General features: G+C 47.6%; 1 protein-coding gene across 1 annotated transcript in view; it reads right to left on the bottom strand.

Annotated features, from left to right (window-relative positions):
• The window catches only part of KCNMA1 (potassium channel, calcium activated large conductance subfamily M alpha, member 1), a 427,405-nt gene that overhangs the window by 27,657 nt on the left and 383,515 nt on the right, over window positions 1-16,233 (bottom strand). Inside the window, exon 18 of the mRNA XM_015416325.1 lies at window positions 10,514-10,607. Within this exon, the coding sequence (XP_015271811.1) occupies window positions 10,514-10,607 (94 nt within the window). The remainder of the gene's footprint in view (window positions 1-10,513; window positions 10,608-16,233) is intronic.

Raw genomic sequence — 16,233 nt, 5'->3', positions numbered from 1 at the left:
GAACGAAACATTTGAACTTACCTGAAGGTTTCTTCTCTGAGTGGGGCAAAGTCATCCAAGCTGGTTGTCACGCCTCCCCGCGCTCAGGTAGGGCTATGTAAATTTTGCAACGACCCTGATTGGCGAGATCGTAGGCTGACCCTCCAGTCGTGTCCAAGCCCTGCTGTTTATGCTCTCTGATGCACCTCTAAAGTGTGCAGTCCCACGAGTCAAAAATTTACCCCGTGAGCCAAAAATGCTGCTAGATTTAAAACTGTGAGTGGGCTGACATTAAAAAAAAAAAACTTACAGAAACTATTAAAATATAATCTCTCTTCCCTTAATTACCAGAAAGAGAGGAAGACAGAAAGAGAGACAGGAAAAGAGAGAAAGAGAAAAACAGAAAGTGAGAAAGAAAAACAAAAGGAGAGAGTAAGAAAGACAGAAAGACAGAGGTGGAAAGAAAGCAAATAGATGGGGAGAGAGGGAGGGAGGGAGGAAGAAGGGGATAGGTAGAAAGAAAGCAAACAGATGGGAAAAGAGGGAAGGAAGGAAGGAAGGAAGGAAGGAAGGAAGGAAGGAAGGAAGGAAGGAAGGCAGGCAGGCAGGCAGGCAGGCAGGCAGGCAGGCAGGAAGGAAGGAAGGAAGGAAGGAAGGAAGGAAGGAAGGAAAGGAAAGGAAAGAGACAAAAAATTGTCTCTTTAATGTCTTCACCAAGCCAAGCCAGCCTTTGTGGTGGTGAGAGCGGGGCTTGGAGAATGCATTTAAAGTTAATTCGTTATCCAAGCCCACACCCATCGCTGCCATGTGTGCTGGCTTGGCTTGTAGAAAGGATTTAACAAGACAAATGCCTTCTCCAAACCAAGCTGGCCTGCCTGTTGGCAGGAGTGGGCTTGGAGAATGCATTTAACTTTGACTTAAAATGCATTCTACAAGCCCCCCACCCAGATGCACATGCTAGCTTGGCTTGGAGAAGGCATATGTCTCTTTAAATCCTTTCTACAAGCCAAGCTGGCACACACAGCAGTGCAGGGACGGGGGGCTTGGAGAATGCAGAGCTGTATGCACCTTTGGATGGTGGTAGTGGAAGAGTGCCAACTCCAACAATGCTAAGGAGTATGTGGGGGGGGGGGAGAAGGGAAGCCCTCCACAGTGACCCCTACTGACTTGCCTCCCTCTTCCAGCTCCCCTAAACCACTCTGCATCCTCCTGCATCCAGGCCGGCACTGCTGCACCACCTTGGTTGTTGTAAGGGCCTCCCAAACGGATGGAAGTATCCCCAGGCCCTTAAGGGGCCTGTATGCTCTATTCTACACCCAGTGGAAACAGCATCGGGGTGGGAGGGATGGCCCAGGCACCATGTTTGGGTCCACCTGTCTGGCTGGTACCATGTTGGAGTCTGCCCACATTGGGGGGGGGGGCTGCTGGGTCCCACCGAAAGATTGCTCCTGCGATCGTTCCCAGATCAGGTGTCAGCCTGGCTGCTATGTTTCCCCAGGTCCATCCACGGGTGGCGGGGTGGTGGTGGTAGTGGTGCATCTCACCGGGAAAGCGTTCTGGCCTGGTGGCTGTTCTGCGGAGGTCTCTCGTGTGCACGCTTCCTCCTTGCTTGGCATGGTGAGAAGGCTGTAACCCACAGCTCTGAATTGCTCTCCCCGTGTGGTTAGTCTTGCTGTCTCCACAGAGATCTCTGGAGCCACCTCTCCACTGCCCGGATCATCAGATGGGGGTGTCTTTCCTTGGCCACCTCTCTGCAGCCCAAAGCCTTGGATGGGGGAGGGGCTCTCCTTTGCCACCTCTCAGTCTCCCAAAAGCCTTGGGTGAGAGGGGAGGGGTTTTTCTTGGTTTCCGTCCACTGCCTTGTCACGGCAGCGGATTTCTTAGCTTGCTGCCACGGGCTCCAGCTGTGCCTAGTTCATGCTCTACAGCTTGCTAAGTCTGTTGGTTTTTTTGGTTTCCAGTATTCTGGAGTGGAGCAGAGCTCGAGCCTCCTACTTGAACAGTAAGTAAAGGTAAAGGTTTCCCTTGCTCGAAAGCCGGTCGAATCCGACTCCAGGGTTGCGGTGCTCATCTCCGTTTCAAAGCCGAAGAGCCAGCGCTGTCCAAAGACGTTTCCGTGGTCATGTGGCCAGCATGACTAAACACCAAGGGGCACGGAACGCTGTTACCTTCCCACCGAAGTGGTCCCTATTTATCTACTTGCAATTTCTTGCTTTCGAACTGCTAGGTTGGCAGGAGCTGGAACTAGAGACGGGAGCTCACTCCGTCGTGCGGCAACTTGGGTCTCAAACTGCTGAACTACCGACCTTCCACAGCCTGCAGTTCAGCGTCTTAACCACTTGAGCCACCGCAGCTCTTCCTGGGACTGGGCATTAAAATAAAACACGTGAAATGATCGTCATCACTCTTCCATTCCTTCCTACTCCTCTCCATTTGTGACTGGTTGTGGCACTGGGGAACTTCTGAGCATTACGAGATCACATCGTATTTATTTATGTATGCATTTATTTATTTATTTATTTATTTATTTTCGGATTTTTACCCCACCGTCCCGGCCGAAGCTGGCTCAGGGCGGCTCACATAAAACCAGATAATTACATTAAAACATAGTTGTGGTTAAAACAAATATAAAATCCTAATAAATTGCCAGAGGTTCTTAATAGTCATATAGCAGTATCAGCCAGCGTAGAACGTTCTCCGCTCTCAGTCAGCTCTCGATGTTAGTTGGGTGTCCCTGCAGGGTTCACGGTTCTTTAGGCTGTCGATGGCAATTTTCAGGGTCCAGGGCCCTCTCCCTTTTAACCAACCAATCTTCTTCATTGGTGGTGGCGGTTCCCAAAAGCCTGGTGGAAGAGCTCCGTTTTACAGGCCCTGCGGAACGGCAAAGGTCCCGCGGGACCTGATCTCCTCCGGGATCCCATTCCACCAGGATGGGGCTGCCACCGAAAAGGCCCTGGTTGTTGACAGCCTAGCATCCTTAGGACCTGGGAGGGCCAGCCGATTCTGGCCCCCCGGCCACAGTGCTCTCTGGGGAACATGTGGGGAAAGGCAGTCCCTGACCATGTAGGGCTTTAAAGGTAAGAGCCAGCACCTTGAAACGAATCTGGTATGCTATCGGCAGCCAGTGCAATGCCTCCAGCACAGGCTGTATGTGCTCCCACCTAGAGAGCCCCATCAGCAGCCTGGCCACGGCATTTTGCACCAGCTGCAGCTTCCGGATTTGAGACAAGGGCAGCCCCATGTAGAGAGCATTACAGTAGTCCAGTCTCGAGGTGACCATCACATGGATCACTGTCACCAGGTCATTGCGTTCGAGGAAGGGAACCAACTGCCTGATCAGCCGAAGATGGTAAAAGGCTGATTTGACAGTGGCTGCTACCTGGGCCCCCATTGTCAAGTTGGCATCCAGGAGCACTCCCAAACTTCTAACCTCCGGTGCGGAGGAGGAAAGACATGGGGGTACTGGTTGTGACAGCAGCTCCACAGATACATGGACGACTACTTTCATCCAAATACATTAAAAGGGAATTGGTTCCTGATTACATTATTTTTTAATTTTAAAAAATGTGCCAGAACCATTGTTGGATTTGATGTCATCATATGTCTACTGTTTACAGTGGAGGAAATGGAAAAAAGTTATGATGGTTAATAGCCGGAGTGATTTAACCCTTCAAGGCCTGCTTGGTCCTGCTAATTGAAACTGGGGCCCCAGAGCTGTTGCTAGCATTTAGAAAACAAAAAAACAAAATGCCTCAGCCCCCCTTTTTTCATTTAAAGAGCTAATCATAAGAAGAACAGCCCCTCTGGATCAGGCCAGTGGTCTATCTAGTCCAGCATCCTGTCTCACCAGTTATAATAATAATAATAATAATAATAATATACTTTATTGTCATTGTACATAGTACAACGAAATTAAAGGTGCAATCATTTCAGTGATCTACAGCTGTACTCATATACACTCACACAACCATTCACAACCATCCCATAACTCCCCTTAAGGTTCACATTGCAACTTAAACCACCAATGTCACCCAAATTCCAATTTCAGACAGCATTTAAGGCAATAATAGATCTCGAATAAAAACTGTTTTTTAATCTGTTTTGTCCTTGTTTTAATTGTCCTATATCTTCTGCCCGAAGGCAGCAGTTCAAACAGGGAGTGTTCAGGGTGTGACAAATCCTGCAGAATGTTCTTTGCTTTTTTCAAGCATCGAGAACTATACAATCCCTCCAGGAACGGGAGGGGGCAGCCAATGATCTTCTGGGCTGTGATGATAACTCTCTCCTCTTCAATCCCAGGGGAGGGAGGTCTGCCAAACATCATGGTTGACAGTGAGTATGGCTACAGCCCGTGTGGATAGAAATAACCACTCAGATCCATCTGCCGGTTGAAAGTGTCGTCCCACACCTCTAGATCTCTTGGGAGACATCCTGTGTGGACTTGGATGGTCATCTCATCGGTGGCTGATGTTGAGACCACGGAACTGTCTGGTTCGACCTCCCGTTCAGAAACAGAGATCGGGGTGACCCCCTATTCAGAGGTGTTCTGGGTTCGTCCTGCAATGCCGTGGTCGGTTCTGGAGTTTGAGAGTCCGATGATGGTAAGCGGCTTTTGCTTCTCCTTCCTCTTCTTAAGAGGCGGTTCAGATGATGCACACTGTGCCTGCAGCGAGCACGAGCGGATCATTTGAGATCTGGAACCGGGGTGGTGGTGGAGCCAAATATGTTGAATCCCACAATGCAGCTGTTGGAGGCTTTTCCGCAGCCTTCACCGATGGAGGTGTGTGTCAGAGGCTCTAAGTGCCTTCTCCCAGCTTTGAAGCCCTATCCCCCCCGGGCTTTGGGGGTAAATCTCTGGCAGGACTTACACGTGGGACGTGTGTTCCTCCCCCAGACAAAACAGACACAGATCATGCTTGTCTGTTTGGGTCATTTTTGCACTGCAGTAAGAGCACTTCTTAAACAACAACGCCTTCTGAGCCATTCCGAAGCTTGGATCTACAGAATGCCACACGATTCCTCACCACGTTGAAGCTAGGAGACACTTGAACAACCAACCTTTGGTGGCAAAAGAGGACCTGAGGGCAGGGGCGCTGTTGCACGGAAGCACGTGGGCCCTGGGTGAGAACAAGTTTCTGCTCTGGCGCACAGCACCCCCTGGTGGCTCTTAGCTATAAAAAGGTAAAGGTTCCCTTGCTCGAAAGCCAGTTGAATCCGACTCTAGGGTTGCGGTGCTCATCTCCGTTTCAAAGCCGAAGAACCAGCGCTGTCCGAAGACGTTTCCGTGGTCATGTGGCCAGCATGACTCAACACCAAGGCGCACGGAACGCCGTTACCTTCCCACCGAAGTGGTACCTATTTATCTACTTGCAGTTTCTTGCTTTCGAACTGCTCGGTTGGCAGGAGCTGGAACTAGAGACGGGAGCTCACTCCATCATGTGGCAACTCGGGTCTCGAACTGCTGAACTACCGACCTTCCACAGCCTGCAGTTCAGCGTCTTGACCACTTGAGCCACCGCAGTGCTTAGCTATAAAACCTACCAATAGTCAGGCCTGCCCCGTGTGGGACTGCACAGAAGATCAATGATGAACCATGGGTTCTCCGTTATGCCTGAATGCCAAGTACCCAATTGAGGTCAAAACCGAGGCATGTGTGGAAAGGGGGCTTCAGCCTCTCCCCCGCGTACACCATTTCCCTGATATAAAACCAACCATCAGCCCTGAAGGGCTTTACGATCTGCCAATCAACATCTCCTGGGGATCCCCAGCCCCAGAGATGTCCGTCTTGCCTCGACAGGTTTTTCAGCCCTGGCCCGTACCTGGTGGAATGAGCTCCCACGGGGGATCAGGGCCCTGTGGGACCTTATGCAGTTCCGCAGGGCCTGCAAGACGGAGCTCTTCCGCCAGGCCTTTAATTAGGGCAGTAGGCATCCCCTCTCTCTTGGCCTCCCCTCAGCAGGGGAGTTTTGTATCATTGTCGATGGACCCCAATTCATAACAGACTGCACCTGTGATACTTAACTGGATCTGTATGATAGGATTTTTATTGTATCTTATCGGAGTTTTAACTGTTTTAATTTGTACATGTATATTTTGATTATGATGGAAGCCGCCCCGAGCCCGCTATGTGGGGAGGGCAGGATACAAAACTAATAAATAAAATAAAATATTTGGCCCAGTGGTTGACTCCACATGTGTACGCATCGGTGGGCATTACCCATATTGCAAAATACTTAGAATTAAATTGTTGCCCTTCAACATGACAGACATCAAGTTAATTTTTTGATCTTGACAAGAACACTTTTTTAAAAAACAACAACGATGGTACACAAGTCTTAAAACCGATTTTACAAAATGAATACTGTTTAGCATTTTTTTTTGCTAAATCATACTTGCTCCTGCAAGAAAAAGTAAGCAAGAAAACTGAAGAGCGGAAAAGACTTAACAAACAAACAAAAAATGTCACTTAAAATGAAATTTGAGGTGTTAGTGAAGGTTTCCTGTCTGTACAGTTTCTGAGGGACATTTCACCTAATTTGACAGCCTGAAGTGAAACCGAAGATAAATTCGGAGGTTCGTACCCAGGCGAAACAGACACAAAACTCTGAATGAAGAAAAAGTTTCAGTCAGGCAAGCAACGTATCTGAGAGGACGTCCAAGTGCCTTCAGCTTAGGCTTAATAGTCCCTCAAACAAATATTAAGTAGAAGAACACAGTCATTGTGTGGTGATCTCTGTCTTTGTCTTTCTCTCCTTTTTTAGTTAAAAGGGTTATCTCTCTGGTCCACTTGTTTTACTATGAGGAAAGCTGAGGTGCTTCGCTTTGCTGAACGATTCAGTCTTATTTTAGACTGGATCCGGGATATCGAACGATACTTGTCGTTGTTGACAGCGGTTCCTTGGGTGTGGCAGTGGGGAAAGGCCGAGGCTGGCCGCCGAGGAAGGGTGAATCGAGTCCAGGGAAGGAAGGCAAGATGAGAAGTCTGGTTCTGGCAAGTCCCCCCCACTCCTTGCCCGACCAATGATTAGCAATTCTGATGTGTTACTGAGCAGACAGCTCGAGCTCGGGATGAGTAATCTCCCAGAGTCCCTCTTCAGCAGGCCATGAAAGCCAGCTCCCCTTTGAAAATTCTCCCCCCATCATGCAAGCTGACACAGGCATGCTTTTCAAAAACCCACAGCCAATCTGTTGATCATTACTTATTTACAAAGGCCTTCGGGCAGAAAGTCCTGTAAAAACCATCCTTGATACCGTATACACTGGCTTTTTCGGCTTGTGGAAGAGAGGAGGGGGGAAAGTCCCCCTAAGGCTACCTCAAACCATCACTTTCTATTGCGCGTAAAATGTACCGCGGAACACTAAAGTATTTAATATATATGGTATAATATATCTACAGGAAAGGCATTTGTGTAGAGGCGTGTTAGCCCCGTATTTGGTAATTTGATGTTTTGCTGAAGGCGATGACTTGAAAAAAGCCTGCACCTAGTGCTCAGGACCTGTCATCTCAGTACCCAAGAGCCAGCAGAATAAAGAAGTACCCTAAAGCGGCAAAACTTTGACACAGCTTTGAAGCATATGAAAACAGTATAACTCCCTAGAATTATTATGACTCCCGATCAAAGAAATGAGGCATACTTTACATAGCAAACAGGGACCGGGCACTTCCCTCCAAATGGGGCTGCACTCTCTTCCCTCCGACTCCCCCCCCCTTCCTTTTCTTTCACTTTTATACTACATTGATCAGATGATGAAGGAAGAAGTATGTGTGTGAGTGTGTGTGTGTGTGAGAGAGAGGGGAGGGGAAGGATACCATTTCCCTACCATTTCAGCTGGATAAATCTAACGTTCTTGGCCAGGGGAGATGAACTTGAGGAGAAGTAAACTGACAACGAGGTCTTAAAGACAACGGGCATCATAAGAATTTGCAAGTGGGTGGTGCGTCCTTTTTACTCTTCCCCATTTTACCTGGGAGGTAAAGGTAAAGGTAAAGGTTTCCAATGCTCGAAAGCCAGTCGAGTCCGACTCTAGGGTTGCGGCGCTCATCTCCGTTTCAAAGCCAAAGAGCCAGCGCTGTCCGAAGACGTTTCCGTGGTCATGTGGCCGGCATGACTAAACACCAAGGCGCACGGAACGCTGTTACCTTCCCACTGACATGGTACCTATTTATCTACTTGCAATCTCTTGCTTTCGAACTGCTAGGTTGGCAGGAGCTGGAACTAGAGACGGGAGTTCACTCCATCATGCGGCACCCAGGTCTCGAACTGCTGAACTACCAACCTTCCACAGCCTGCAGTTCAGCATCTTAACCACTTGAGCCGCCATAAAAAACAGAGGCACAGATGAGCTACCAGGAAGTCGGGGAGTGTTTTTTTTCTTGAACAAACAGCTTCACAGCACAGAGGGTGCAGCTGGGCCCATTTTCACTTTGTGAATCAATTTTGGCCTTTTGGTCTAGCAATCCTAAATACCAAACCAGATGGCATGGAGAAGCAAGGGTGCGCTTCCATTTCACCTAAGTTTGCAAGGGCAATAAAGAAGAAGAAGAAGAGAAGAAGAGATTGGATTTATACCCCGCCCTTCACTACCCAAAGGTGTCTCAGAGTGGCTTACAAACTCCTTTCCCTTCCCCTCAACACAACAGACACCCTTGACAGAAAAGCTCTTATCAGAGCTAGGGCTTGCCCAAGGTCATCCAGCCAGGTGCAAGTGGAGGAGTGGGGAATCAAACCCGGTTCTAGCAGATTAGAGTCCGCGCACTTAACCACTACACCAAACTGGATCACTTCCTAGCCATAACCCAGAAGTATGATTCTAGTAAATGTACAATCAGAAACTGATAGGTGTATTCTCACCGAGTAAAACTCTGATTTCAGAACCATAGTTTTTTAATTCCAAAAATCTGCCATAGAATATTGCCAAAAGTAAGATAAATAGTGAATTTGGGGCCTCCTCCATAGGGAAAGCAGTTGAGTGATGATGAAGGAAGAAGAAATTTCAAAAAGATTAGCTACGTTTCTTAGGTGTGGTGTGTGTATGTGGATTTCTAAACTGTGATGACCAGATTTTGCCAAAAGTGGCATTCAAAGTGGACTTGGAGGTTAGCTATCTGAGGACTTAAGAGTGTTACAGGCACATCTATAGCCTTATATAACTTTGGCTGCGGTCACACGGAACAGAAGCCACACAAGTGAGACGGAAAACAGGCGGAGTTTCCGGGCGCGATCTCACCAGCACATCTGGGAAGCGTAGCACTCCCGTGGCTCAACCGAGGCTTCCAGCCGAAACTGCGTGGCAAAAAACTAGTACCTCAGAGGTACTAGTTTCCGGAAACTGCGGGGCAAGGGCGGGCGTCTGATCGCGTTTCCGGTGGCATCCGGCGCCCGCCCATGTCCCCTTGCAAATAAGGTGGGTTTTTTTGTCCAAGTCTCTGTGGATGCGCACACGCACCCAACGGAGCATGCGCATTTGTCGTGTACAGACAAAAAAACCCAGTTTGCCACGGCGCGCGCTTCTTCATTGCGCGCCTGCTTATCCTGTGATCGGCACCTCTCCCTTGCCATGGAACCTCCACGGTACCTCCACAGGACCTCCACGGGAGGTCTGATCGCGTAACCGCGCAGTAGTTTGCCCCAGGGCAAACAGCCACGCTTCTCCCCTGCAGTTTCCTGCCCGTGTGACCGGGACCTTTAATATACATCTATAAAAGGGTCATCTTCAGTATCAGCCCTAGAAATCTTGCTCTGGATCCATCTTACAAAAATCTGTCATATGGGAGGGAATCTGATTGGACCCCCTTACATGTAACAAAACATGGGGGGGGGCGCGGCGGGGGGAAGAATCACTAACAAGTGAATCTGCTTGCCTTCCCAGGATCTATACCCTTTTTTAAAAAAAATAAATAAATCTGCTTTTCATAATTAATATCACTTTCATCTCCAGTAAAACTACATTAGTTCTGAACTTTGCTTTAGCAAGTACACAGATTATCAGGTCTTTTTTTAAAAAGAAATAATCAGTCAAAATCAATGAGAGGAAATTTGATCTCAATCGACAGGATAAAAGGAAGGTAATATTCAGGTTCATTTTTGATTGTGATGATACATCTCACATATGGCCTTAAGTACAGAAAACAGTCCTCGAAGGGATTCCGACAAAAAGAGAACCGCCTCAGGCAAACTAACCACATGAGTTCTTCTGATTGGTCGGCGCTATCATTAGTGCCACTGCTGTTTAAGAACTACACACGGACAGGCCCCGGTGACAGGACTGACTTTAAAGCCTATGTATTTTTCAAACGGCTTTTCAAACTGTTTTTCATGACAGATTTTTTTCCAGCTCTATCATTAACCGCTGACAAGCTGACAGAATAAATACTTCAGCCTTTCAGAAAGCATCTAACAATCTTCTTCGTTCCCCACCACCTTGCCATGACCCCCCTTCCCCATTTTTTTTTTAAACTCAGGGAGGAGGGTTGGTTGGGAGAGGAAGGAGATAGAGGGAAGGGGATAAAGATATGGGTTGCGTGGAGCCTCACCTAGACATCTTGGGCGAGGAGTTGGGTGAATTCCTCATGCCTCCATTTCGTTGCTTCTTTTTCGGTGACAGCGTCGAGGGCTGCTCGTCTTCAACTGGAAATACAGGCAACTCGTGAGGTTACGAACCCCCTCAAATCAACACAATTTAAAAAGGAAAGAATACAGGAAATATCCAAGAACACACACGCAGATTCCATTCATACACTGTTACTTGGTTGCTATCTTGTTTTAAGTTGAAAGACCAAATCGGTGTTAGTCAAAGAGATCAATTCGAAAGGGGGGGGGGAGGAGGGGGGAGCAGAGCATTGGCTGAAGAAGTTTTGAATATGGTCTCGTATTTTAGTGAAGCCTTATCATCAGTTAAGCTGTGTTTTTGGAGGACAGGAATCAGCATTCTGCAGTGTACGCCGAAATATTAAATACTACGCAGAATCCAAACATAGACTGCTGGCCTGCACTTGGCTAATGAACATGATACCCATCAGTTCTTGCTCCTTAAATGCCAGACCACAGAGTCTTCACAGAGAGATGTAAAAGCACTCAGCGTCTTGATATTCAATGCTGCAATTAAATCAAAATGATGCCGTAGTATACAGATCTCCAGTACAACTCAGAATTCATTGATTCACCCTTTATCACAAAGGGGGACGTTATCTCAGGAGCAAGCTGAATGATACCAAATGACAGCAGAACGTCCTGCATAACGAAGGAGGGAAACTGTCGAAGATATTCTTTTAATGAGGATAAAGTACACATCAAGTGGAAGATCATTTTCTTAATAGTAAACAAAAGGCTGCTAAAGAGAGCGCATCCCATGGACAGACTTTCAGGAACAACAAGTTTTACCGCAAACCACAATTACGGCAAGGTTTCTAACAAACTACAAGGTACTATTTAATCACCATTACTGATGTATATTATTACCAGATCAGCATTCTGACTGTTATAAAATGCAGCTCTGTGCCAATATTTGGCTCGGTAAACTTATATGCAGGCCACCAACAGAACAAAAAAACAGGCTATCATCCTATAACTAACAACCCTCCCCAAAATCTGACTAAGAGAGTTAACGTATCTAAAAACTAGGTGGTAGTTAACTTAAGGGTAAAGCGAATGAAAAAATATTAACGGAGTAGCGCTTACATTTATGTACAAAAAGAATACTGGGGAAAATTCTATTTGCTGTGGGGAAAGAAATCCTCCTGGGTCAAATTCTTTTGTAGTTTTATTCATTAAACTGTAAGGTCTTTAATGCAATTGTATTTTATAAATGCTGTGAGCCCTTTGGAGACAGAAATCTTTATATAGACAAAGAACACCATGAAAGACAAGCCTATGCATTTACTAATTACTCCAGATCCCACTGAAAATGAAGTAAACAATATTCTCTGGCCTCAGTCCTCAGCAGAAGCTAATTTAAGTCCTAGGGCGATTTCGCACTAGAGCTGCCTCGCGGTTGCGCCGCCGTTTGCCCCGACACTATTTGTCAATTTCACACCTGAGGGCTGCGGGGCTGCATTTGACCTGCGGCTTCGCCCGATTTCCTCCGCAGTTTCGTGATCCTCAAAAACCAGGATCTCGAAACTGCGGAGGAAATCGGGCGAAGCCACGAGTCAAAATGCAGCCCCGCAGCTTCGGGTGTGAAATTGACATATTTGTGTTGGGGCAAACGGCGGCTCAAGTGGTTAAGACGCTGAACTGCAGGCTGTGGAAGGTCTGTAGTTCAGCAGTTCGAGACCCGGGTGCCGCATGACGGAGTGAGCTCCCGTCTCTAGTTCCAGTTCCTGCCAACCTAGCAGTTCGAAAGCAAGAAATTGCAAGTAGATAAATAGATACCACTTCGGTGGGAAGGTAACAGCGTTCCGTGCACCTTGGTGTTTAGTCATGCCGGCCACATGACCACGGAAACGTCTTCGGACAGCGCTGGCTCTTCGGCTTTGAAACGGAGATGAGAACCGCAACCCTAGAGTCGGACTCGACTGGCTTTCGAGCAAGGGAACCTTTACCTTTTTAAACGGCGGCGCAACCGCGAGGCAGCTCTAGTGCGAAATCGCCCCTACTGATTTTGACCAGGGATGTGTGTAATCACAGGATAACAAATCAAAAACCTGGGACAACTCTGCCCTCTTTTTATTGTAAGTAATCTGAATCAGAACAACGCTTGGAAACAACCAGGAAAAATGTTAATCCTTGTTACTGCTGCAAGAACTTCTGGAACACACAAGCACTGAGAATTCCATGCTTCCCAGGAGCAAATGGGCCCAATGTGGATCAGGACCATGGGGCATGCAGTAAAGGGGCTTCAGGTCCCCCACTCCAGTGCCATTTTCAGAACCTGAAACGGTAAGGGGAACAGATAGCTGCCCCACAGAGCAGGTTCAGGCCAAGGAAAAGGCATGAGGGGAAGCTGAACCCCTCTCTCTATGCGCACCCCACTCCCAATCCAAACAGGGCCCATGTGTTTCTGGGAAGCAAAGAGCACCTAGCACACTCAGCATACAAAGTCCGCATGGAAGCCAGAAGGGTTATGCTAGTGTGTGAGATGGCCCAAAGACTTAAAGAAGATCAGAAAGAGTGAAGGGTGGGAAATCAAGATAAGTGTAACTGTAAGGGTGCTTGCCGATCATCAGAATTACACACAGATCCTGCCAGAAAAAGGTTAGAAGTGTCTTTCCAAAGTGGCATTTCCACCAATCACAATCAATAGCTTAGGAGGAGATCTTTATTTTGATTCCGTAAAGACAAGTGGCTCCTGTTTGCTTTCTATTCTTTTCACTCTTGGGGCTGTGCCTGCTGTGGCAAACTTTTGCTTGCATATTCTGGCAGACAGGCAGACAGCGCTGCAGATGTGTATGGGGTAGAAAATGCCACAGTAGCTCCCTTTGGCAACAAGCGCATCTACATCTAGGGAGCGGCGGCGCAGGCAATACGACGCCTGTGGTTAACATCTGTAGCGAACAGCCATAAGGCTGTTCGAATCCCCACCGCGGCTGGGTTGAGCCCCCGTCCCAGCTCCCGCCAACCCAGCAGCTCTAATAACAACAGAGGAATGGGTACCTGCCCTAGGTGGCAGGGGGCACCCTCCTCCTGGCTCTGCGCTGGGAAGGTGATCGGCAGCGGCGAGGAAAAAGGAGAGACGGTGGCGGCGGCGGCGAGAAAGAAATGGTGGCGGAGAGCGACCCAGGAAGGCAGCGGCCGGACCGAGCGGAGGTGGAGTTGGAGCCGGAGCAACGCGGTGACGCGGGACGCAACACGGCAGGAGCCGTTGGGACATTGGCCGCAAAGCTGCGCCCGAGACGTGGCGCTAAATCACATGTAAATAAAATAAATAAATACTGCGAGACAGACTTGACAGCAGAAACATATAGGCATACAGGCAGTGCTGCAGACTGGGGAGAAGGTGGAATGAGACACTTCTCCCCCTTGACTGTTCTATGGACTGAGACACTCTGTGGGGGATCCAATGAGCAGACGGAGAGAGACATTCTTTTTTGGGCATTTTAATTTTCTCAGCTTTTCCTCGTCGTTCTGGTAGACAACGGATACTTGGGATTATTTTTCTTTAAAGTGCACATCTATTATTGTGAAATACAGGGATATCAGGAAGAACACAATTGTGCACTGTAAAAGAGAAACAACCAACTGAAAAAGACCATCACAGAAGATCCTGCTTCCACTAGCACATCAGGCCTCTGCTCTGGTTGCCCAACAGAAGAGCCTGGGTCCTGTAGCCCATTTTTTCCGCCGGAGATCCAGGAACACCAATCTTTGACGTGGTCCTTCTTAAACTGGACAATGACTGACCCGGTATAGACTTCGAATTCCATTTTCTCACCCTACTGAATGGGGGTTTGGGATGCATTTAGTCTGACTCCTTAGCAGAGACCTGTCTACCATGGGGTACCATTCCAGCAGCTACACTGCTGGTAGCATAGCCCTCTGCTTCACTGGAGCACACAAGCCCCCCCCCCGGCATAGAATCCCATGGGGGTTGAAGTGTACAACGCAGACTTATTTGAGGTTACAGAAACCAAGGGAGATTACAAAAAGATTGAAACCAAATCTCACTTTGGCCACTGGAAGGGAAAGCACTTGCATGGGCAATATTTGAAAGACACAGAGAATAAACACCTGGAAGTGGCTCCAAAAAGGGGCACTTGAAGAAAGAAAGATTCATTCTAGCTGCACAAGAGCAGGCACTGGAAACGAATAATATGAAAGCCAAGATTCGGGAAAAAACTGTGATGACAGCAAATGTTGACTCTGCTAGGCAAAGGATGAAACAGTCGACCACATGGTCAGTCCCTACAGTAAAACTGACTATAAGGAATGTCACAATAGAATTGCAGCTATGTTGCACTGGAATCTTTGCAAGAAGTATGGCTTACCATCAGCCGGAAATTCACAGGAACACAAACCAGACAAGATCATGGAGAATGAGGAAACAAGTATTTTTTGGGACTTCCAATTGCAAACACCTGGAGCATAACACCCCTGACACCACAATTGTAGAAAGAAAAAAAAGAAATAGGGTTTGGATCATTGACACTTCAATCCCAGGAGACAGCAGAATAGAAAAGAAAGAACAGGAGGAGATCATGAAATACCAAGACCTATGAATAGAGTCAGAGCGCCTCTAAGAGAAGAAGGTGACCATCGTACCAGTTGCCACTGGAGTCCTTGCAGCAGTGCTTAGAAGTCTCAAGAAACACCTGGATATTCTGGGCATTGAGCAAATAACACCAGCTCAGTTCCAGAAGACAGTGTTGCTCGGAACAGCAAGAATCCTGCAAAGATACCTCTGCAATTCCCAAGAACTTGGCTAGATCTCAAACTGCAGAACACCCTCTACCAATCAAATACCCGACAGTGACAATTCTTCTTAACCATCATCATCATCATGTAACATCCACTTGTTGTGCTAAAGGATGCTGAAATATTGTGAATACAAGCTCCACAGCACATACTACAAAGCAGTCTAAGCCTTTAGTCGTGTATTTACTGACTCCATTAATCAAATGCTTCTCCACCATTGATTGAAATGGTGCTAACATATATAAATTACAAACTAAAATTGGGGGAGGGATCTACTAAGAATGCAAACAAATATCAGCAGCCACATCACTAACATCGTATCTCTCCCCAGATACTCTCACAGCCTGGCAGAACAGAAGAGGTAAGTTTAACTAAGAGAGCGAAGATCAGCAAAGCAGGTGTGGCAGGTTTCTCAAGGCAACAGATCCCATAACGGTGGCATCACCAAAGAAAATAACTTATTCAAGGCTCCACACCTTCCTCGCAGATGGTCTTCGAGCGTAACCCCAGCGGATGCAACCTCACCACGATCATCCATAGGGGTCTTTTCGTAGAAAAAGAGCTGCAGGAGCTCATTAGCATAAGGTATGCTAATGAGCTACTAGGCTATTAGCATAATAGCTCATTAGCATATGTCACACACCCCACCAGCCCCCGGAAGTGATGTCAGAAGGGGAAGTAAAAGGGGGGGAAGGCATCTTCAAAAGCCTCCCCTTCCCTTCCCCAGCTGGCTTGTGGGGGGGGGGAGCGAAGAGAGAAGGGGTTTAAAGTTTAAACCCCTTCTCGCTAAAGTTGGGCCGCAGAAGGAGGAAAGAGGGAAGGAAAGAGAAGGAAAGAAGAGATAAAAAGAGAGAAGGAAAGAAGCAGGGGGGAAAAGAAAGAGGGAGAAGGGAAGAAGGAGGGA

Source organism: Gekko japonicus, unplaced genomic scaffold (genome assembly GCF_001447785.1).
Source record: "Gekko japonicus isolate JY-2015 unplaced genomic scaffold, Gekko_japonicus_V1.1 scaffold861, whole genome shotgun sequence".
NCBI classification, from domain to species: Eukaryota; Metazoa; Chordata; class Lepidosauria; order Squamata; family Gekkonidae; genus Gekko; species Gekko japonicus.
The sequence above is the reverse complement of the archived record's forward strand: the minus strand, read 5'-3'. Positions and strand labels throughout refer to the sequence as shown.